General features: G+C 50.8%; 2 protein-coding genes across 3 annotated transcripts; one reads left to right on the top strand and one right to left on the bottom strand.

The window, feature by feature from the left end:
• Nucleotides 1-5,041: 5,041 nt before the first annotated feature.
• Nucleotides 5,042-8,145, top strand: LOC119356493 (cold-responsive protein kinase 1-like). Of its 2 annotated transcripts, XM_037623450.1 has the most exons (7): nt 5,042-5,381; nt 6,264-6,346; nt 6,443-6,549; nt 6,642-6,852; nt 6,946-7,183; nt 7,269-7,419; nt 7,573-8,145. In XM_037623450.1, exons 2-7 carry the CDS (start codon nt 6,289-6,291, stop codon nt 7,927-7,929), a joined length of 1,122 nt encoding a protein of 373 aa, XP_037479347.1. In that variant the 5' UTR covers nt 5,042-5,381; nt 6,264-6,288; the 3' UTR covers nt 7,930-8,145. The 2 variants fall into 2 exon arrangements, with proteins under 2 accessions (XP_037479347.1, XP_037479349.1); XM_037623452.1 differs by lacking the exons at nt 5,042-5,381; nt 6,264-6,346 and having other exon boundaries at nt 6,443-6,563.
• Nucleotides 8,146-9,795: 1,650 nt separating this feature from the next.
• LOC119356492 (F-box/kelch-repeat protein At5g60570-like) lies at nt 9,796-12,955 on the bottom strand. Its single transcript, XM_037623449.1, has 3 exons — nt 12,801-12,955; nt 12,566-12,659; nt 9,796-11,456 (listed from the first exon to the last, which is right to left on the bottom strand). The coding sequence occupies exon 3, from the start codon at nt 11,390-11,392 to the stop codon at nt 10,043-10,045; it is 1,350 nt and encodes a 449-aa protein (XP_037479346.1). The 5' UTR covers nt 11,393-11,456; nt 12,566-12,659; nt 12,801-12,955; the 3' UTR covers nt 9,796-10,042.
• Between the last annotated feature and the right edge of the window lie 11,214 nt (nt 12,956-24,169).

Raw genomic sequence — 24,169 nt, 5'->3', positions numbered from 1 at the left:
GGTTGGATGGATCGTCCCTGTTATCCTGGGGGGCGATTTTTCCTGATTTTGTCGTGAGCCTTTGAATCCGGCATTGACTGCCGTGCTCTTCGGATTTTTGTCCTTAGTCCAGCAACGGTCCTTGTTGCGTCACGGTTTTCCGTTTCCATCCCTAGTTTCGGATGTACTTGGATTGCTGGGGCTGCACCTTGCCAACCAGCTGTCCTCCCCTGCACAAAAGCGGGTCATGAGGCTTGTTAGTGCGGCCATTGTTCTTGGCTTCTCTTGGCCGAGGTGTCTGGCGAGCCATTCGTCTTGGACATTATGCCTGAAAGCTGCTAAGGCTTCGGCGTCAGGACAGTCGACTATCTGATTCTTTTTAGTGAGGAATCTATTCCAGAACTGCCGAGCTGATTCTCCGGGTTGTTAAGTTATGTGACTAAGATCGTCTGCATCCGGGGGACGGACATAGGTCCCTTGAAAGTTTGCTCGGAAAGCATCCTCGAGCTCTTCCTAGCTTCCAATTGTGTTTTCTAGAAGGCTTTTAAGCCAATGTCGGGCTGGCCCTTTAAGCTTAAGGGGTAGATATTTTATGACATGGAGATCGTCTCCTCTAGCCATGTGTATGTGGAGGATATAATCCTCGATCCAGACTCCAGGGTCTATTGTTCCATCATATGCCTCTATGTTTACGGGTTTGAATCCCTCTGGGAATTCATAGTCCAGGACCTCATCGGTGAAACATAGAGGGTGTGCGGCGCCCCTGTATCTGGGTGTGCCGGATTCTGATGATGGCTTCATAGCGTTGCTTACGAGAGCTTGCTTTCTTGGCCCGTAAATGGACCTGACTGGGCCATGATGCGAATCCTTAAGAGGGTCGCATGCCAATTTAGGTGCGGCGCCGCTTGCCGCTTTATGGGGTCGTCTATCCGACCGTGTGGCTTTTTCATTTTTTGAATGCGAGGGCTCTAGGGCCTCTTCGTCGAATTCAGGCAGTAGCTTTCTTTTCGGATAGCTTTTAGTGCGGCGACTGTCGCCGTACTTATCTGTGGTATTGATTACTTTACTCCATCTAATCTGAAGTGTGTCTTCCGTTGTTTTTAGCTTCCGCTTCTGCTTCTTTAGGCTTCGTGCAGTTGCAACGAGCCTCTCGTGGAGATTCTTCTGCTCCGTAGGTTTATTCGGCATGAGGTCGCCGTTTTCGCCGGAGGAGGGATGTTCGGTTTCTCTATCCGTGTTTCTTTGTTCGGACGGTTGCTCTAAGGCCTGCTCGTCGTCCACCGGCTCGTCCTGCTCTACGGCTGGGTTTTTGTCGAGGTGGAGCTTGGGTCGGCGTTTACGCCGATGCTTTGATTGCTTTTCGGGGGGTCGGTCTCTCGTCCCATCCCCTTTTTCCTCGTTGTCGCTTCCTTTAGGGGTGTCCACCATGAACACATTGTGAGATGAGGTGGTTGTCCAATGCCCTATGGGCGTTGGTTCGTCGGTATCTCCTGCATCGTCATCCATGATGTCGATGTCTCCGGAGTCGAAGTTGAGCACGTCGTTTAAATTGTCGACAGTGGCTACCAAGTGGGTGGTGGGTGGGTTTTGAATTTCTTCATCGTCCGTATCCCATCCTCGCTGACCGTAATCCGGCCAGGGCTCTCCTGATAAAGAGAGAGACTTTAGGGAATTCAGGATGTCGCCGAAGGGCGAGTGCTAAAAGATGTCCGCGGTGGTGAACTCCTTGATCGGCGCCCAACCGGATTCGATCGGCAGGGGTGCGGGAGGCTCGGAGTTCGGAGAGGAATCCGGCTCCTCGGAGTCACGGGCCATGCAGAGTGCAGGGCTGGAGTTCGGCTCGATCGCCTCTGAGATCGCAGCCCCTGAGGCAGCGTCCAACCGCTGATCCTCGATCGGTGCAGTAGGCTCCGAATCAATGGTCGGAACCGATGCGTGTGCGGCCTCCAAGGCGCTGTTCGGTGGCAGAGCTATATCATGCCCATCGAGACAGTGCGGCGCGCTTGGCTGTGGCTCGAATCCGTCGAAGATCAAGTCCTCGCGGATATCAGCCGTGTAGTTTAGGCTTCCAAACCTGACCTGATGGCCAGGGGCGTAGCTTTCGATCTGCTCAAGGTGGCCAAGCGAATTGGCCCGCAGTGCGAAGCCGCCGAAGACGAAGATCTATCCGGGGAGAAAAGTCTCACCCTGGACTGCATTGTTGTTGATGTTCGGAGGAGCCATCGGGCCTAAAGGTGACAACACAGAGGAACCCTCAATGAAAGCACCAATGTCGGTGTCAAAACCGGCGGATCTCGGGTAGGGGGTCCCGAACTGTGCGTCTAGGCCGGATGGTAACAGGAGACTGGGGGCACTTTGTTTTATCCAGGTTCGGGCCCTCTCGATGGAGGTAAAACCCTACTCCTGCTTGATTAATATTGAAGATATGGGTAGTACAAGAGTAGATCTACCACGAGATCAAGGAGGCTAAACCCTAGAAGCTAGCCTATGGTATGATTGTGTATGGAGTTGATCACCTACGGACTACAACCCTCCGGTTTATATAGACACGGATAGGGTTAGGGTTACACAGAGTCGGTTTTAATGGTAGGAGATCTTGAATATCCGCATCGCCAAGCTTGCCTTCCACGCCAAGGAAAGTCCCATCCGGACACGGGACGAACTCTTCAATCTTGTATCTTTATAGTCCAGGAGTCCGGCCGAAGGTATAGTCCGGCTACCCGAACACCCCCTAATCCAGGACTCCCTCGGACCCAGAGATACCTCTCCGACAATCGGAGTGACAAATCCTAATCTCGAAATACGCCAACCCAACAAGTACCTTCGGAGACACCTGTAGAGCACCTTTATAATCACCCAGTTACGTTGTGACGTTTGGTAGCACACAAAGTGTTCCTCCGATAAACGGGAGTTGCATAATCTCATAGTCATAGGAACATGTATAAGTCATGAAGAAAGCAATAGCAAAAAACTGAACGATCAAGTGCTAAGCTAACAGAATGGGTCAAGTCAATCACATCATTCTCCTAATGATGTGATCCCATTAATCAAATGACAACTCTTTGTCTATGGCTAGGAAACATAACCATCTTTGATCAACGAGCTAGTCAAGTAGAGGCATACTAGTGACACTCTGTTTGTCTATGTATTCACACATGTATCATGTTTCCGGTTAATACAATTCTAGCATGAATAATAAACATTTATCATGATATAAGGAAATAAATAATAACTTTATTATTGCCTCTAGAGCATATTTCCTTCAGCGTGTGTGCTGCTCGGAGCCTCAAACGCTTGGTCGAGGAACTAGGGAGGAGCTGCCCCAGAGTAGACAGTCACGACGGGAGGTGCGGACGATCAACGACAGGAGGAACAAATGGAGGAAGCTGCGAGATGGGCATGTGCTCCAGGCAGCGGCAATGACCAGAGGGATGTGAGCAGGCGGGGAGGCAACACATAGGCAATTGCCGGCTGAGAGATGGGTTTCAGTGTTTTGACATGGCGGTGGAAGGTACCACATCGGGATTTCGGAGGCGGCACCACATGGTGAGCAGATGGGTGCATGGATCTGGGATTATTGGGGCTAGGCCTAGAGTTTAGACGAGGGAGTGTTGTGGGATGGCAACTAGAAGTAAAATTTTCAGGTAGAGAGAGGCGAGATATCTATTATGGGGACACCGAGGCACATGTTTCATGGGTTAGGCGGGTTCCGGGTGTAGGTAGTGCTAGAACAGGTTTGCACTCGCAAAACTTACATGTTTTAAATTTTACCCAAGAGCAGCCTCGTGGGGATGAAACATGCCCATCACCGCCCTCCTAATAGGGTAAAAACCCAAGGGGGTGCGGGTTTCGAGGCCCATCGCCATTTTAAGCAAGGCCTTTGTGGTAACTTCCTCAATCTCAAGACTTGTCGGCTTAGTCTTTTGAAGGTGCTCATAGAAATAGGGTGAGTATGTGTATGTGTGTGAGGGTTTGTGTCTGCATCGTGGTTCGCAAAAAAACATAGGGCAGACTATATTTAAGTATTCAATGTAATAATGGCCTTTGGTGAAGCAAAACTACTATGTAGACGATGGATGTGTGCACGACACTGAGACGATTAGCTGTCCAGCCGCTGATATGCGCTGGATAGTATGTATGGACGGCTCTGTTGGTGAAGTCCTGACGAGCCCTCATGAGGGTACCCTGCCCTCCCATGAGGTCTCGACAAAGCGCCCGATCTAGACGATTCCCTATCTCGAGCTGGAACACCGTCTAATATCATCATCGTCAAATTATAAAATACACCACCTAAACATGGCAAACTGTGTCCGGACAAGTACGTTCGGACGTATGCGGGAGTTCCGAGGGTTCATGTTAAAGATGGCCTAACAACATCTTCAACGTGGACCCTCAAGCCACCGCATTCACTTGAACCGCGTGATACGAACGTGTTTTATCATCCAACATAGTCCCGTACTTATCCGTGGAGCGGTCTAGTCGTCTAGACGCTTTTTTTTCTGCAAACAGGGGCTTTGCGGCGGTCCGGACACGTCCTTCGTCACGTAGAACCCGCTGCGCCAACGCGCTCCTACAACGCACAGGTACAGTGCCCATACCGTAGGCCCGTGGCGTGGACGACATGTTTTCGCCGTGGCCGTGCGTGCACAAGTCTCGTCTACAGCACACCGGTCCCATCGCCTCACAGGAACGCGCCACATCGGCAGCAGGGCGAGACCCTCCGGCGAAGTGGACGTGGGGGCAACGCCAACGGGCGCCGCAGAGTGCTGACCGGGAGGGAGGGAGGGAGCCGGTCGCGGCCGCTTCCGCGTTGCTGCCCCCGGCGGACGTGCCCACGAGGCCAGCCGAACGCGCACGCGGGGAAAAACCCGTCGCGCCCCTCCCTCCCACCCAACGACATTTTAACCAACTCGATCGATCCACACCTCCTCGTTCGTTCTTCCCGGTCGCAACCGCCAAACTTCACAAAGCAAAAGGAGACACGAATAAACAAGCGGCCCAATTTTTCCGGCAAAAATACAAGCAGGGCAGGAGACTTGGACGCACGCAGAGGCTGGGTGTGGGGTGGGGTGGGGTGAGGCGAGCGGCAGCAGCAGCGGCAGGAGTAGGAAGAAGAGGAACGGGAGGGAGGAGAAAGTCAAAGCCTCGTGGTGCTCCCGAGATCCTTCTCACCGCCTTCTCCCTCTTCATATCCTTGTCCTTCTCCGCCTACTCCTCCCCCTCCACCCTCCCCCTCCTCTGCTCTTAACTGCGCCCGCCACCGCCGCCTTGTACGCCACCGCCTCCTCTCGTCCGCACCCACTGGTCGTCGTTGTTTATCAGCCGGCCGCTAGCACAGGGAGCGAGGCAGGCTCGATCGATCCTCCTCGGCGCCGCTATCTATCTATCTATCTATCTGCAAGGTGATTCTTGCGCTCTCGCTCTCTCTTCTTTCTTCCAGCTCCGGATTCAGCTAGTGGTCTGGATGGGTTTGGTTCGGTGGATTGGCCGTCTTTGAGACGCCGTCTTAGATCGGGACTCTTCTCATGGCCGTCTTTGCTTCTTCCCGGGATCTTATCTTAGGGGAGGACGGGGAGAGGTTTTCATAGTTGTCTCTCCCTTTTTTCTTTGTATTGCCATCAGTTTCTATAGCCAAATCCAGGCTTTGATTGGTGAAGTTTTTCCGATTTCGGGTGCAATTTTTCTCGAACCATTATTTCGGGTGCAATTCGACAGCTATAACAATCAGTTCCCTTTGCTCTGTGTCCAAATCCTCATTTCCGAATGGGTTAGATTATTACGATATTGCTGAGCTTCAACTTTGTGATTAGCTGGTCCAGCGGTTGTGTTAGGTGCTTGTTTCTTTCAGAGAGATAGGGCCGCGTTTACTTGTGACAACCAAATGTTCCATTTCTTTAAAATGATCAGCAAATGGGAGGGATGGCTTCTACTAAAGCCTTGATTGCTTCAAAATTTCCATATTATCTTGCACGTGCAGTACGGGATAATCATAACCTAGTGAGTTAGGATAATATGGTTAGGTCGTTAAACAAAACGGTAGTTCAGCTTCAGCTTTCTTTCTGTTATGCAGTTTGGATTCCAGTAATTTAAAAGCATAACTGTTGTCCAGTTTGTGTTTTAAAATCTGTGTCTTGCTGTTCACACCAATAATTGATATTTGAGTCAACAATCACTAAGTTAGTGTGTTGCTTATAGGCCTCTGTTTTGGATTCATCTATTGTTGCATTACAGGTATATTTATAATTCTTATCTGACTGACAGCCTGCTACATATATTTCTTGCAGAAATTCCTTCTAGTTTGATATCAACATGGATTGCTGCTTTATGTTCGGACGGAGATCTCAACATGCTGTTGAAGGCGATGATGGTGAGCATCCTTTGCACATATTTGCCTGGTCCCTTCCATGCTCAAACAATTCTCCGTTCTTATACGCTTTCTTCTGTGGTTGTTTCTTTGTCTCAGGTGAACATAGTGTGAAGGTCTTTTCTTACAACGAGTTGAGAAAGGCAACTCAAGATTTCAGTGGGGCAAACAAGATTGGAGAGGGTGGTTTTGGTTCCGTATTCAGGGTAATTATGCACAGGTTACTGACCGCTTCGTCACTGCCTGAAGGTCAACATTATCAAACACCTTTTGCTAACATTTCATTTTGCTTCACCAGGGAATGCTCAAAGACGGCACACTAATCGCAGTGAAGGTTCTGTCGGCCACTTCAAGGCAAGGTGTCCGAGAGTTCTTAACTGAACTTACAGCAATTTCAGACATCAAGCATGAAAACCTCGTCACACTTGTTGGTTGCTGCGCTGAAGGGTCCCATAGGATCCTCGTTTACAACTATCTTGAGAAAAACAGCCTTTCACAGACATTGCTAGGTACTAACACTTTGTCCTGCCGAGCATTTCTGCTGTTCGTCGATTCCTTCATTGGTTGTCATACTTACAGATGTTCTGCATGTGCTATTGCAGGGTCTGGCTACAGCAGCATCCAGTTCAACTGGAGGGCTCGTGTCAAAATTGCCGTGGGCGTTGCCCGCGGACTTGCATTTCTTCATGAGGAAATCCGTCCTCACATCATCCACCGCGACATAAAAGCGAGCAACATTCTTCTCGACAAGGACCTCACCCCGAAAATTTCTGATTTTGGATTGGCGAGGCTCCTTCCTGCCAATGCAACTCATGTTAGCACCCGAGTGGCAGGCACATTGTAAGCATAACTCAACCCCTGTTTTTACAGCCTTCTTTCTTAGACTGTATTTTCTGTTCTGACTAGTAATTTTTCTTCTTTTCAGAGGATACTTGGCTCCTGAATATGCTATCCGAGGTCAAGTGACGAAGAAGTCTGACATCTATAGTTATGGGGTTCTTCTCTTGGAAATCGTCAGTGGCAGATGTAACACCAACACAAGATTGCCTTGTGAAGATCAATTCCTCCTTGAGAAGGTAAGCTCTACTTATTTGCAAATAGCGTTTATTGATAACCTGAATACAAAATGGTGTCAGTTGCATACCGAAGCAACTACACCATAAGTTGACTGAGCAAACGTTCAAAGAACAATGCTGAATTTGACAAAACCTGCTGCATCTTTTGTACAGACATGGGCATTCTATGAGCAAGAGCGTCTAGAAGAGATCATAGATGCCGACATAGACGAAGACCTGGACATCGAGGAGGCATGCCGGTTCCTGAAGATCGGCCTGCTATGCACACAGGACGCAATGGCGCGCCGCCCCCACATGCCCACCGTCGTGAGGATGCTCACGGGAAGCAAGAGCATCTCCATGGAGAAGATCACCAGGCCAGCCATGATCACTGACTTTGCGGAGCTCAAGGTCAGCACCAAACCGCACGGAGCGAACCAGGCGCGGTCCAACACGTCGAGATCCTTCTCCACCACGGAGATATCGGAGCCCTTCACGTCGTCGGAGAACCACACGCAGACATCTGTATGAAGAGTTGGACAGGAAATTAGCTTCGTTCGATTTGTACATTGCCTCGGTGATAGATATGCCTGCAATTTTTGGAGGATATATTGCTTTGTTTTATTTGTTTTATTTTTTTTTCTCCATGAGGAGGGGTTGGGTTAATGGGGCAACCTGTCGCTTGCTTGTTGTGTACGATGTAAATATCTGGAGATGGAGATGATCAAGATAGTACGATTCACATCTCTTGCTTTGTATGCTTCACATCTCTGAACCACCACTGTGTTGGAGAGAGCTCCTCGCATTGCCGTCAGACTTCAGTGTTCACTGTGATGATGACTAACATGGGTCGGCCTGCTGGTCTGGATGGATCTCTAATCCAAGCATGATGTCGAGGAGGCATGGTGTGTTCTGAACAATTTGGAATGGACACACCTTGACCAAATTCATCTCCAGTCTCACCTTGAAACGGGCTGCGGTTCTGAGCCACGCCTGACGGAACACCCACGCCACGCCACGGCGGTGTCGGCATCAGAGAGAACTGGCTCCGTGCAGTGCAGCCGAGAAAGAAGTGGAGAACGGATCAAAAACTTCCAGAAATCACCATGTCAATTGTCAACCAGCCGTAAGTCGTAGCCGGCGAAATCGTCGCGGCGTGAACATGTCAAACCATACTCCCAGTTGGGCCCGTTGAACGGCCCCAGTCGTCGTCAACTCGTTAAAGTGTGAGACAGCGAGCGATGGAACGGATTGCACCGTCAACTCGGAGAGACAGTGAGAGACAGCGAGCGATCGAACCAATGCACAAGCCGGTGATTCTCACACACATCCACACCGGCCGTACGCCGGACACCGCGCCGGTGAAACGTCCTGCAAAACCACGGGCGAAGTAAACCCGGTTGACGCCAAAATGGACCAAATTGATCCTTTTCTGAAACTTCAACATAAAATGACCCCAATTTGCAAAAAAAATCATAAACTGCCATTTTTTGCATGACGTCTGGGGCTAGATAGCATGGCAGTAGGGCGCCATGGTAGCGACGTGTAGCATGGCGTCTCAGGCTAAGACGTCATGTCAAATAGCATCGCGCCCTAGCCCGAGGCATCATGCTATCTAGCCCGAGGCATCAATAGCATCGCACTCTATTGAGGTAATTTTGTGTTGAAGTTCCGTCCATTTTGACCCGGTTGACAGGACCGAGCCTTAGAATCAACAAAAGCGAGGCAGAAAATTCAAACAAAAAAAGGCGAGGCAGAAAAGGCCCCGGGCCAAACTGTATCGCTGACAAATGAAACCCGGGCGCGTCGCGCAACCGGAGGTACGCCAAGTACGCGAGGAAGCTGGGGAGATTGTACTCCCTCCTCCTACCGCCGCATATTTTCCCCCAGGATCCTCACCTCACCTCAGAAAGTGATCATCGAGATGCGGCGGCAGACAGACAGCCTTTTTGCCGCCGCCACCACCACCCGTATCTGTCAAGCTGTACCGCGAAAGAAATGTGTGAGGCCGAGAGGGAATTGGCGGGTACGGCGCAGGGAAACACAGCAGCGGGGCAAGTTGGAGCAGGGGCGGCAGCGCACAACAGTGCGAGCATCTGGCGATTCCAATTATTTGGTCCCCTTTTCTCTAATTGATTTGGTCCCTTCCCGTCCCTTGAGCCTGCGTACCACCGACACTTTGCATGGACCAGCAAAGTGTAAAATGTTTACTGCCCGACTCTGAACAACAGACACACACACACACACACACACACACACATACTCTTTAGTATGTACGTAGAACAGAATCTACCGATCTATACGTATGGGACAGAGACAATATATGCAACTGAAAGATGGGATTCGACTCGGCCCAGCAGAATAACGAGTGAACAAAGAATACTGCGTGGAAAAAAATTCATGCCAGACAACAAGAATAAGGACTTTTGAATGAAGAGTGTTAAAAGAGAAGTTCCAGGTGAACTGAACTGAATGCTCTCTATGCTCTCGACCCGACATTTTAATCGACAGCTCCGCGGAAAGGGGGTGTCATATCTGAATTACAAGTCATTATACGAAGGGGCAGCAGCTAGAATGGCAGCAACGAATCGGTGGTTTTTGCTAAACAAGTGGCGGCATGTACTGAAGCCAGGGTGCTGCTAACTCAGCACCCCATTATTGCACAGTTGTAGACGAAGACGCCGGCGCGCTCCTTCACCGAGAGCACCTCCCAGTCGGCGGCGGCGCCGGCGCCGTTCCCATCTTCGGGGCACCAGGAATGCAGCAGTATCACCTCGCCGCGAGGTCCCCTGTGGCCGCCGATGACCAGCAGCCTGTCGCCGCATCCCTTGAAAGCCAGGCCCCAGCCGTTGGAAGAGTCCGCTCTGACGGGCAAGGGCTTCACTATGTTCCATGTGTTGCTTGCCTTGTCGTACTTCTTCACCACGTTTGTGGACTGGTCAGCCGCGTAGAGCTGGTTATTTACAACGGCGATGAGCGGAGGCGACTGGGAGGCGCTGGTGCCTCCGGGGTACATATTATGTATTCTTCTCCATGTCCTGGTGTCGAGATCGAATTCCTCTCCACAAGTCAGAGAATGCCTCTCACTTGTCACACCCCCGATGACATAGAACTTGCCATCCATGAAGAAACCTGAGGAGAGTCTCCGCGGCAAGTTCATGTCTGGCAAGGTCTCCCACTGCCCAGCCTCTGAATTGTACAGCTCCACAGATCTCAGCACCTGCCCGTCCCTATCACACCCACCAGCAACAATGGCAATCTCACCAGAGCTTCCCGAGGCAAACAGGCAGCGAGGAAGATTCATCGGAGTGCAGCGAGACCAATGGCGTGTCAGTAGATTGTACATCCAAATAGCAAGGCCTGTATATTCTCGGCCAAAGACAAGCAGCTGTGTCCCAACAGCAAGTGACTCCTTGTCTGCACAGGAGAAGCAGTCATCACATGGCATTCTCGGGAGCCTCATCCACCGGTTTCGCGACGGATCGAATGCTTCCCAGGGCATAGCGCTACAGGCCAGATACACCCAATGCTCAACAATGCCATATTTCCTCCGCAGCTTGTACAGATATCCACCGTTAACCAACGTATTGAATTTCTTGTTCAGACAAGAGAGTGAAGGGTAGTCTGATCTGCTTGTCCAGGCAAGGCAGTCTTGAGCCAGATCATCATGAAGGCCTGGAAGGAAACAATCATTTGATCCATTGGAACTGGAATCACCTCCTGATTGGCTCTTCACAACAGCATTCTGCTTCTCCACTTCCAGTTCATTACTCCCCAAATCTGAACTATCACAGCAGGGAACAAGTTGCCCATTCACAGCAGAGCTTTTCCTTGGCTCCCTCGGGAAGTACTCATTCCTGACCAAGAGAAAGTAAGCGAAGGCGTACTTCTGCCAGGAATTATCCTGCTGACCTAACAGCCTGAAGAGGTGCAGAACTAGAGAACCAGGAACAGCAACAAGGCTTTTGGAGTTGCAATCTTGTAAATCTTCCATTGTTTTCCCTGGCTTATCACCGCAGACCCAAGGACACAAAAGTTCAGAGGTTCAAAGGCTGCCCCTGGAAAATATATTGAGATGAAGATCAAAACAAGCACAAGGTTATTTGAGACGTTTCACAAATATTCTCGATCAAAAAGAAAAACAGCAGACAGTATATATACTTTCACCATAGCAACCGGTACAGAGTTCAACATCAGATTCATACAGGAACGTTCACTCTTGTAGCTGACTATTTGCACAGAAAATATTTACATTATTTACTTCAATGGGAAATCATTTTATTTCGACTTAACAGTATCGAGAATCAAGCAAGGAACTAAACATCAGCAGCAAAAAGGTGAGAAACTGCATCAATCAACAAGACAATGGCTATATGATTTGTTCTTCAGGAACCTGGACAACCAATCGACCAAAAAAGCTCATGGAGCTCCACAATAAAAAAAAGCCCATGACAATTAGTTACTATTTGCTTCAATAAATGAATGCCGTAAACATTGTACTAACATCCTTCAATGCACGAAGACAAAGGCCACGAAATATCAAATCTCAACAAGCTGCACAACAAAATCGTCGTAGCACACAACCTGGTAGCACATTAGACCTACCATCCGTCAGTTCTAGATCCAAGAACATGAGAAACAGTCCAAAATTAACGGTCCGATTTTACAACAGATTCACATGGAACACGTAAACTGGATTCTTACAGCTTCGCCGAAAGAACAAGAAGAAAATACTGAAACTACAAGATAATCCCAGATTTAGAGGATAAACCCGGCTAAAACACCTTCCTATGCCCACCGCAAACCAATCGACGCGCCAGTAAAAGAGAACACACGTCCGGTGGCCGCTGGAGCCATGAAAACGATGTAGAAACCACACATTCTGTCGCCCGGAACCGTCGCACATCACTAACAGGAAAGGTGACAAAGACGTTTCCCCAACCAATTCAGCAGCCACTGTCACCGTCAGACAAAACGGAATTTAAGTTGCTTGGGTACAATGTCACTCATCACTCGACGAGTCGTGGCCGGCTTCAGTTGGTAAAGTCACCCACCCCAAAAGGAAGAAGAAGAGGAGGGAAAAAAAGCAGATCACTCCGCCCACCTTCCTTCGCAGCGCAAACAGAGGATGGGAAGACGGGAGAGACGGGGCAGGGGAAGTCCTCACCTGAGGGAGACGGCGCCCCGACGGCGAGATCCGGGCGACCGGCGCGCCCCGACCGGCTCCATCCCGGCGCCAGCCACGAGCGGCCCCAGAAAACCTGCGAGCACGGGCACGAGGCGAAAGCGGTTACGACTCTGCGGCTGACTGCGGCCGGCACCGCCGACCAAACGAGCCCGCACTCCCGGAGCGCGCCGCGGCCAGGAAACGGGGGGAGGAGGAGGAGTGGGGAGAGGCTCACCGGAGACGGCCGGGTGCCCTCGCCGCCGGAGACGTGTGGGGTGGGGCGGGGAGGGGGCGCGGGTCGCCGACGAGATATGGGCGGGGCGGGGGGCGGTGGGGACCACCGTCAGTGGGACGGGGAGAGCATGGGGAGCCAAGAGATTTGGAAGGGGGTGTGGCCGGGGGAAAGGCGATATATATACGCCCATGTGATGTGCCGTGCCCAAGGCCGAAGTGCCAATGGATTAATTGCGAGCTTTGTTTTTTCACTTTGGCCGCCATCTGTCACGCGGCGGGTGCGGTGTACCCCCTCCTCCTACTCTTTTTTTTTAACCTTTACCGCCCTCGGTCGCCACGCCTTAATCCCACTGTACTGTTACCACTATCTCGAAACCGCCCAAAGATGGCTAAAAAAATCCCTCCCCCCACCGGCCTTCCCCGTCGCATCACACCCACACCCCCACACACCAATCAGAAATCAAAAGTAAAAAAAAAGTTAGGGCAAGATTTTACCACATGGCAGATTTTGTCGATAATGGCCAATCGAGATCCGGAGGCGGGCGGGGGGGAATGTGGACGCGGTCACCACGCTCAGAGGCGCACGCATGGCGAGCCAGCCCTGCGCGCAGCAAGTACCGCCACCGCTCTGCAGATCTGTTCTGATCCGCCCGGCCGCCCTCGGGCTCCGGCGGGGCGCGCGCTCTGTCTCGCTCGCTCGCTCTTTTTCTGCCTGCCTGCGGCTGGGAGCCGGATCCCCTGACGTACGGCCACCTGACGTTGGGCCACTGACGCGTGGGTCCGGATCCACACGTCGGAGAAGCTGCGTCCGCTCGCCCTTTTGCTATTATGGAATGTTTTCGGCACAGTGTACTTGCCTCTCTCGGGTTCAGGGCGAGGAAGGGATAGACGGATGGACGGACGGGTCGACGTCCACGGTGAAAAGAATCTCGAGGCCCGAAAGCTACCTACCCTCACCCCCAGGTAGGGTAGGCCACGCACGGCACGACCGGTTTTCACGCACGTTGAACCCAGCGCAGCGGGCGACAGGGTGAAAAGGACGCCGCATTATCCATCCCCTCCCCTGCTTGTTAGTATATTTCTCATCATTTCTCCGTGTCAGCCCACTACGGAAAAAGATCAAAGCCCAGGGCCAATCGGACCTCTTGTTACCGTTGGGCGACAAAATACGTGACGCACGCCGCCACCAGGACGGCATCCCATCAACCTAATTTTTCCGTTGCTTCGGAAAAGTGCCTGTATTTTTTAAGCGCTGCGCCGCGCTGGCACCAGAAATGGTGGCGCTCAGCAGTGTGCAGATAAGGAAATGTGGGAGTATTTTTTATGAGCGAGCGAGGGCGGCAACTGGCGCGTATTTTACTCGGCCGCCGGCCGGCCCGCCAGGCTGTGCGGCCCGGATAAGGATGGCTGTCCTCTCGCGCGGCAGAGGGGGCGGCGAGGGTAAGTAAAGTCACCTCCTCACCGGTAAACGGGAAAGTTACGCGCCCGCCATTGGCGGCCTCGTCAAACACAGTGCCTGCCCGCAAGTGGCCACGCCCCCTTTCGGTAGATAAGGTAATTTTATCAATTAATTAGGCCAATCGCGTTTGACCGCCGGGCAGAGTTACTGCAGCTCCGCTTGACCTGACCCCTCCCCAGGATTTTTGCCCCGTCGTTTCGCAAAGGCCGCCGGGCAGAGTTACAGTGGGCTGCCTTTTGATGACGTCATGGCGCGCACAGACAGATAATGTGCCAAGTACTAGTACTACACAGATACTGCATTACCCGGACCATTGACGCCGTTAAAACATGAAACATCACGGGCATAATTTCATCACGAGATTAAGCGAGCTCGGCCCGTGCAGTTGTAGCCGTGTCTGTCTAGCTCGACGGACGGAGCCATGCATGCATTCTGCGTGAGCTGGTACGTACGTGCTACGTTCGTGCAGCAGCAAAAATCAGCCAAGCCCCGGCCCGACGGAAACATCCCATCGGCGTCCATCGATCGATCGACAGCGGCAGGCGCCGGAGAGTCCTTTCCTTTCTTTCTCCTCCCCGATCCATGCTTGACCGGGACAAGGCAACCGCAAACACCTTGCACGGCCGGGGCGGGGGCTACGCGCGCCCCTGTACAGCGGCCACTGTTGCGATCGAGGAGACGCGCGGCCAGATCTGGCTCGCCACCCGCAGCTGACGGTGGAGGAGACGCTCTGCCACTCTGGCCGGCCCGCCGCCGCCGGCCACCGCACAGTGCGGCACGTTGCTCCTGTTGCCGGCAACAGTGGGCGTCGCGCTCGACGGATCGATCGGCCGATCGAACCCAACGAACCTTTTCGTTCCGTCGATCCTCTCCGTAGATCTCCATCATGCCACAGTAAAGCCGATCGAATACTACCAGACTGGGCTGGGCCGGGCTGGCAGGAGACTTGGCGGGTACGTATCCGTTTCCGTGCAGGAAAATGAAATGAATGGATGGAGACGGACGGAAAGGGCGGAGGGGAATCATCTGGAATCATCTGGAGACTTAGCAGCGCCACTGTGGCATGTGGCGCGCCATAAATGGGGGTTTAAAGCCTAGCGCAGGCCATGCGCATATAGCTAGCTAGCCCACTGTAACCACGTTTGGGACTTGCGCTGCTACTTTTCCTTTCCTTTCCTTCCCTTTCCTTTCCTTCCAGGAGCTGCTACTGGTAGTAGCTGTAGAATGCGCCTAGCCTAAGCTACGCTGCCACGCTCTTTCGAGCATAATCCACTGGACGGGCAGGCTCCCTGTTTTCTTTTTGCGAGGGAGAAAGGTGGTGCTGAGAAGACAGCGATCGACCGGGAGAGGTGAAATGCAGTGGCCAGTGGGGGGTTGATTATTAGGTGCGCACCTAACAGTCTTTTTAGGGACTAGGTAGTAGGTGCATTGCATGGCATGGCATGGTATGCATGGACGACTAATCTTTTTGGAGATGATGCTATTCTACTATCTTTTCTTTTAGCAGGAAGTTAAACCCCCCACATCTCGTCTCGCTCTAACATATTGGCTTTGCACTTTGCAGGACGGGGCAAAGCGTGCTAATTAGTGCTTGCTTTTTACTGCTACAGGGCAGTAGTGATGGTGGTGGTGGCGGTGGTGGTACTCCCCCTAACCTAACCTACGCAAGTGGAAAAAGGGCTCCGGAACGGGATGGAAATGCGCTCGCTTGCCGCTCTACTCTGCTCACATGATCCTCACATGCATCTGTGCACTGCTAACCAACGCCCCTCACACTCACCAGAGTGGCTGGCTTGATGGGTGGCGGTGACAGCGGTGGTGGTGTGGTGGGGCGCCCCCACTCCTTCCCTGTTCCTGATAGATCCACCAACCCAGCTGTGCCTCCTTTTCTTCCGTTGCCGTGGGCCACCCCCCGCAACGCCTATCTTTTGTCCCGCCTCCTTCCTTCCTTGTGTATCCCTCCTCTCTTCCCCTACTCGTTTTTTCCCCTTAGCTTTTCTTTTCTTTTCTTTCAGGGGAGAAGAAAGCTGGCGCGGTACACTGCCAAATGCTCTCCCTCTCCCTGTAAAGAGACCTCGCAAACGACGAGAAATGGAGAGTTCATTCATGCATCATGTTCAGCGTGACGTTTCCTCAGAAAAGAAAAAGTTCAGTGTGGGAGGGCGTGGATCGTTGTCCAGCATGCACGAAGGTAATCAGCGAGATATACGGGTCGCACCGAGGGATGCACGGGCTCGCAACGTGGTGGAACAGTGTCCACGCGTGACCCATCCACCGATCATAGGAGAGAGAGGAGAGGAGAGGAGAGAAGAGAGGAGGGCGTTGGCGGGGGGCGGAGGAGCGGACAAAGGAGGTGAATTGAAGCGGCCAGGCAGGAAAGGAGGAGGCGAGAGCACGAGAAAGGAAAAACGGGCGGTGGCGTGGCCTTAACTCGGCTGCAGATGCGCTCGACGGTGGTGGTGGTGGTGGTTCCATGTTAATCCCGCCCCATGTGACCCCTGCCAGTGCCGCCCCTTAATTATTCACGGCCCCATCCACCTCCCCACGGGCCACGGGGCCCCGTCTTCGTCTCCTCCTCGGGGTCACATGAACCCCAACACGGCTCCCCCTCACCTCGCCACGAATAAATGGTGAGAGCGCCCCTACAACATGGTGGTTGGTTCACACGCCAAAGCTACTAGTACTACGTTATCTGCGATGGTGCGAGACCGTTAGCTGGGCATTTTCTTATCTTTGTTTCCTCTCACTGTCATAGCCAAGGGGGGAATGGAATAACGGGCCGCCTTTTGCGCTGACGGCAATCAGCCAGCGTGCGTCCACCACCCGGAGCTTTATTTATCAGCCCAGGAGGGCTTTCAGCAGCTTTTAGCCTCGCCGGCCGGATGGACCGATAGATAGATTTCTTTCATAGATACATAGATAGATAGATCTGCGCCATGTTAGATAGATTTGATTTGATTTCCAACGACCCGCCGCGAGATCTATCGATCGATCCATCTATAATGCAATCCGGTACACCAACTGTAGAGGCCTGGAGGGATCGGGAGGGAGGAGAAATGGATCTGGTGCCAACCCGGCGCCCCCCTCCTTCGTTTGTTTAGCAGCACGCAAGCAAGCAAAGATTCCGCGCGCGTTCGTTTGCTCAGCTACGTACTGTATATACCATTATTAAGGGAGCCAGCCTATACATCTACAGTATCCGCGGTTTTTTCTACGGTAGTACCATGCCGCCGATAATAACTACTGTGCGGCGTATGCGCAGAGCCACGGTCGGTCGGTGTGGCGGTACGAATACGACACAGTGGCGTATTCATGCATGCATGCACAGATTTCATGCACAACGGGTGTATTTTTTTGCTTCGATTTTGTGCACGGGCTGGCTGGCTGGCTGGCATGCCTTGGTAATGGAGGAGTTGCGGAGTACCGCTCGGACGGACGGACGGACTCACGGACGGACACATGTCTCCGCCTCCGCGGCTGGATCTACCAATCACGCTGCTGGTACATGCTTCTGCTTGAAGCTGTCTGTGAGTGGTTTACCGGTAGTACCACCGAAGTTTGTCAAGCTTGGTGTGGACGGTTAAAGGCTGTCCCGGATTGAAGTGTCTGTGGTCATAAGGCTGGTTGTAATGGGAAGTATCATATACTAGTATCATGCATATGATACTAGTATATGATACTACCTTCCTAGTATATGATACTAGTATATGATACTAGTATATGATACTACCTTCCTAATGCATAGTGTCATATATTAGTATCATGTAGTACTCTATTTATTGTCATGCATGACACAAAGTAGCATAGCATTTAATATGATACGGTATCATGATAAGATACTACGCCCTCTCTTTCTTCATTTAATGTTATGACACATCATCAAAATTGACTAGTTGGCATGCATGATACTCCCTCCGTCCGGGTTTATTAGGCCTAAAGACAACTTCTCTTAGACCAAGACGCATAATAATTTGCTCACATTAATTCTTCCATTCCACTCCCAATGCACTCTCTCACATGCATGCAGCCAATGAAAAAGCGCATATGAAGTGTATTAACTTTTTAGCCATGGCACCAACAACAATAGCTTTCAATACAACCAATGAAATGGTCGCATGCATGCACCTTTCCAACGCGGGGCCTTATAAAAGGGGACATGCTTGTGATGCTGAGAGGCCTAATAAACCCGGACGGAGGGAGTACTAGCTATGATACTACCATTACGACCAGCCTAAACGGCAGTTTAAGAACGTTTAATGTGGCACAAGAACTGGTCGCTCTGCAGTTGGTAGAGCGTGCAAGGGCAAAGTACGGTTGGATTAGCAAAAAAGTTACTACATCACATGTGTCAGACAGGCTGTAATAGTTGTAATTTCAGCTTAACTTGATGCAGATTTGCATTAGGACGTCTCCAACGCTGACCTTCAAATCTTCGCAACCGTTCGGACAGTGCTGTTTGGACTGCGGAACTCATCCAACGTTCGCGGAGCAATCCAAACGTGATTTCTTCCGCAATCGTAGACAAACGTGAGAAGGTTTGCGGGAGTCTTGACCGCCCCCAAACCCGCTTCTCACCGCCACTGGTAAAAAAAGGGCCTGTTGTCCCGGTTCGTAAGGGCCTTTAGTCCCGGTTCCTGAACCGGGACTAAAGTGTCGGTACTAATGCTCTGTACCTTTAGTCCCGGTTCAATCCAGAACCGGGACTGATGGGCCTCCACGTGGCCTGTGCGCGGAGCCCAGGCAGGAGACCCTTTGGTCCCGGTTGGTGGCACCAACCGAGACCAATAGGCATCCACGCGTCAGCATTTCTGTGGCTGGGGTTTTTGTTTTTTTTTTGAAAGGGGGGAGGTTTGGGGGTTTGAGGGGTTAATTTACGTGTTTCATATATTGTGTTAGTTAGCTATAATTAATAGAGAAGTGTCCTCTCTTATGTCCGTGCTTGGTCGACGCTACGTACTATACATACGTATAGAGAGGACTAGACACGCTAGTTAGCTAGTAAGCAAACGAAGGAAACAGAAGATCGTCATGAACATATATGCAAACAGAGAGAAGTGATATCGACCACCTCTCCTTCTCCGAGAGATTGGTCGAACAACAAGTTCTCGTATATCTATCCGACACTACCGGCTACATATATACAATTATCTCTTACAAATATAATCATACAGACTCATGGTCCACATAGTATTCTCTGTCTTCAGCGATCACTTGGTCAAGAAAAAATGCCACCAATTCCTCTTGAATTGCTCGCATGCGAGCTGGTGCTAGGAGTTCATCCCGCTTTCGAAACATCTAATTTGAAGAAGGGGGTCAATACATATATATATATAAATGAATGAAACTCAATACAAATGATGGTAATAAAATAAAATTGTGAATGTTGTTATTTACGTACTTCATATTGTTCGTCAGAGTACCCGCCCCGCTCACAGGTCATGTGGCGGATGGACTCGCAGACGTAGTATCCACAGAAATCATTCCCTTTTTCCTGCCACAACCACTTTACAAGAAATAGAGGTCAATCAAACTGATAAGCAAGAATGCTAAATGGTTTTGATGAAACTAGCGCTTGAATCACTAGTAGATGCGCGGAACATGCTACTATAGTACTTACTTTCGGGTGTCTAAATTCCAGCTCCTTCGGCAGTCCCGGAACTTTTCTGGTGAATTTTCTCCAAACCCTACCGGACAAAGAAAACAATTACTTGATATCAGGAAATGAACAAAGTTGCTGATATGGTGGATAATGATCGATTTAACTTACTTCTTGAGGATTTCAGTCATGTCCGCATACTCCTGGGGATCTTTTCGTTTAGAGTCCAAGACGGTTACTACTCCCTGCTCATGCCTAATCTCTAGGAGAATATAGTGGAAACTGCACACGCATGCATAACTCATCAATTACATTACTATAACCTGGACTAATATATAAAGGAAACCGAATATACACAAGACAGTAACACTCACTTGAAGTTGTAAGGAAAGAGTATTATATCTTTGTTTTCATTTTTTTGAATGATCATAGCAAGTTGGCCTCGGTATCTCCGGGACGATGTTCAACCTCAGTTGCATCTATGAGATATGTGTTAACGAACCCAATATCACCGATTTGTCTTTTCTTCAATTCGGCGATCTTCATTCTGCATAATATAGTGAGGATAATTATAAATACATGCAATGAAAGAGATGAGCTATATAGAGAGACTTAATGACAGAAGTAGTAGTACTTACAGACAGTAACAGGTGATCGTTGTTTTATCGAGGGCCAATTGATTGAAAAACTGATAGAACTCTTCAAATGGAATAGGCAACAGTTCAATTCCAACGAGGTCATGCTCCGGTTTAACTCTCGCATACAAAGTACTCCTCCCCCAGACTCTCTACAGATTTTCAAGTACCAATCATGTAATCTTCGCATCATCGTTGTTAAAGATTTTTCATCTTTGACGAGAGGCTTCCCGTACTCGTATCTGTGTATCTGCACCTCCATGGGATCATAATGTACATCGTCGGACAGGTAATCATCAACATTTCCATAACCGGGCACCATCCTCAGATCGACGATGTCGCTAGGCACCTTGAAGGGGGGCACGATTTCTTCGCTTGTTCGCTGAGCTGGGCAATTTGTTTCCCAGCTGCTCGTCGTTCTTTCAGCCTTTGATCACTGATTGTACTTCCCGACCGCTCCACTTCGGCCCATGTCTTTGCAATAATGCGCTCATAGTTGCCTTTCGGCGGAGACTTGAGTGATTTTGCCAGGGCAGCCAGAGTGCGCTTCACTTTCACCGGATCTACCTTCTCCTCCGGAGGTGGATGTCTCTTTGCTCTCAACCCTTGAAACCAGTCATCCACTTCGGTTCGCGCGATCTCGGCGTTCTCCTCCGGGGTCCTCTCATATGGTAACTTCTCTGGAGTCTTAAGAGAAGGACTGAATCTGTATGTCCTCCCGCCTCTGGTTGTACTGCTAGACGCCGACCGAGCAGACGGAGCGGTTGTTTTCTTTACTTGCTTACGAGGCGGAGGAGAAGGACTACGATGCGCCGGAGCAGCTGGAGCGGCGGCAGGTCTCTTCCGCCCTTGCTGACGAGGCGGAGAAGGAGGAGGCTGGCTGCTCGGGTGCGTCGGCGCAGGCGGAGAAGGAGGCGGAGTGCCACCACGCGCCGAAGAAGGAGCCGGCCGAGGGCCCTGATCGTCATTCGCCGGAGGAGGAGGCGGTGGAGGAGGCGGAGTGCCCTGACTCGCCGGAGGAGGAGGAGGAGGCGGAGGCGTCCGGTTCGGAAGGTTGATGAGCTCCTTCCGCCATAGGCATGGAGTCTTCAGAGCAGACCCCAGCCGAGTCTCCCCTTCACCGATAGGGTGGTCAAGCTGGAGGTCCTCAAATCCCTCTGTTATTTCATCCACCATCACCCTAGCATATCCTTCTGGAATCGGCCGGCAATGAAAAGTTGTGCCGGGTTCAGTAGGATAAACAGAACCAACATCCGCCTTGACCTTCAAATTCATCCATTGCGTCATAAGGTGGCAATTTTGAGACTCCGTGATAGCATCCACGGGATAGCTGGCAGGAGCCATCAAGGCATGCTCCGGCTGAAGCAGCTCGGTGGAAGCCACGCTACTTCTGCGCTGAGATGGCGGAGTAGCTTCGGGGGAGGCTTCGGCAGTACGTTTGCTGCGATTTGCTTCTCGTTCCTCTATCGCGTCTACCCTTGCTTGCAGCGCCTGCATTTGGGTCTGCTGCACTTTTTTCCTCCTCTCATGGGATTTGTAACCGCCTGCGTCCGGAAACCCAACCTTCCACGGAATGGAGCCTGGCATGCCTCGTGTCCGTCCAGGGTGCTCAGGATTCCCGAGGGCCATTGTGAGCTCGTCGTTCTCTCTGTCTGGAAAGAACTTCCCTTGCTGCGCTGCTTCGATATACTGCTTAAGCTTCCTGACTGATATGTCCATTTGATTGTTCGTCCAAATGCACTTCCCTGTTACAGGGTCCAAGGTTCCGCCAGCCCCAAAGAACCAAATCCGGCAATGGTCTAGCCAGCTAATTGTCTCTGGTTCGATCCCTTTATCAACCAGATCATTCTCAGTCTTGGCCCACTTAGGCCGGGCTACGAGGTAGCCACCTGACCCCGTGCGATGGTGAAGCATCTTCTTCGCAGCATTTTGCTTGTTTGTCGCCGACATCTTCTTACTCTTTTCCAATGTCTTATGGGCCACAAATGCGGGCCAGTGATCTCTGATCTTCTCATATCTGCCCTTGAATTCTGGTGTCTCATTATTTTCGACAAACTTATTCAGCTCTTTCTTCCACCTCCTGAATAGTTCTGCCATCCTCTTAAGAGCAAAAGACTTGATTAATTGCTCTTTAACTGGGTTCTCTGGATTATCCTCTGGCGGTAGGGTGAAATTTGACTTCAGCTCAGTCCAAAGATCATTTTTCTGCATATCATTGACACAAGACACCTCAGGGTCTTCTGTAGCCGGCTTAAACCATTGCTGGATGCTTATCGGGATCTTGTCCCTAACCAGAACCCCGCACTGAGCAACAAATGCGCTCTTTGTCTGGAGGGGTTCAATCGGTTGGCCGTCGAGCGCGATTGCTATGATCTCAAACTTTTCATCCGAGCTCAACTTTTTCTTCGGGCCTCGTCTCTTTACCGAAGTTGTGCTCGATCCGGAGGGCTAGAAAAAAGAACAAAGACTTAATTAATATGTGTACATACCAAAACAATGAATGCATCAATCAGCTAGTCAGCATAGGCTTAACTAATATATATACCTGGCCTGACTCGGTTCGGTCACCGGAGCCGTCATCACGGTCTCCTTCTTGCACCGGCATTGGGTCACCGGAGCCGTCCTCATGTTCTTCTTCTTACACCGGCATTAGGTCACCGTAGCCAGCTTGTTCACCCTTTCCTTCTAGACCATCAGTGTCGTTGAGAAACAACGAGACGGCATCACTTCCTTCTGCGATTATGTCCCTCAACAACGCTTCTTTTGCTTCGTCTAGGGCGGTGTCCATAGTTTCTACAAATATTTACAACATGGCAATTATTATTCAAACATGACAGATGGATACATTAGTGCCAAACATAGAACTAGCTACCTAATCATAGTAAGGAATCATATATATTAATTAGTGGCCTCGACCCCCCCCCCCCCACGTGTTAAAGCTATTGAGAGGGGGTATATATTGACAACGACGACACTACATCTATATGTCCCTCGACGACCCTCGTTCCCGATAAAAAATAGGAAGAAGAAGAAAAAAAAGAGGAGAAGAAAGAATAGAGGAGAAGAACTCTATTCTTTCTTCTCCTCTTTTTTTTCTTCCTCTTCTTTTTTTCCTGTTCTTCCTCTCATGTTCGAGAGGATCGTCGAGGGGTCGGAAGGTTGTCTAGTGTCAAAGGATTCAACAAAACCATGTCTTCATCATTAGGCGAAAGTAACATGTGCATGATGGTACGAAGCTCTCCAAAGTTATTTTGGAACGGAGTCCCAGATAAGATAATTCGCTTTTTGGTATAAAGTTCAGCAACACCTTCCAAATATCGTTATTTGGAAGGCCTTTGCTGAAATTCATACAAAAAGGCAAATTATCCTATCCGGGACACCATTCCAAAATAACTTTGGAGGACTTCGTCATACCCTGGTTACTTCCGGCTAATGATGAAGCCATGGATTTCTTCAATACTTTGACACTAGGAAACCTCTCTTGACCCCTCGGCGATCCTCGACCCCTCGAACCCTCGACGACTCTGGAACCCTCGACCCCTAGACGACCCTGGAACCCTCGACCCTCGATCCCTAGACCCTATAGAACCCTCGAACCCTCGACCCTGAAGCCCTCGACCCTTGACCCCTTAACGACCCTCGATCCTCTACCCTAGTTCCCGATCCTCGACCCCTCGGCG

Source organism: Triticum dicoccoides, chromosome 2A (genome assembly GCF_002162155.2).
Source record: "Triticum dicoccoides isolate Atlit2015 ecotype Zavitan chromosome 2A, WEW_v2.0, whole genome shotgun sequence".
Lineage (NCBI taxonomy): Eukaryota > Viridiplantae > Streptophyta > Magnoliopsida > Poales > Poaceae > Triticum > Triticum dicoccoides.
This window is presented reverse-complemented; position numbering and strand designations above follow the sequence as displayed.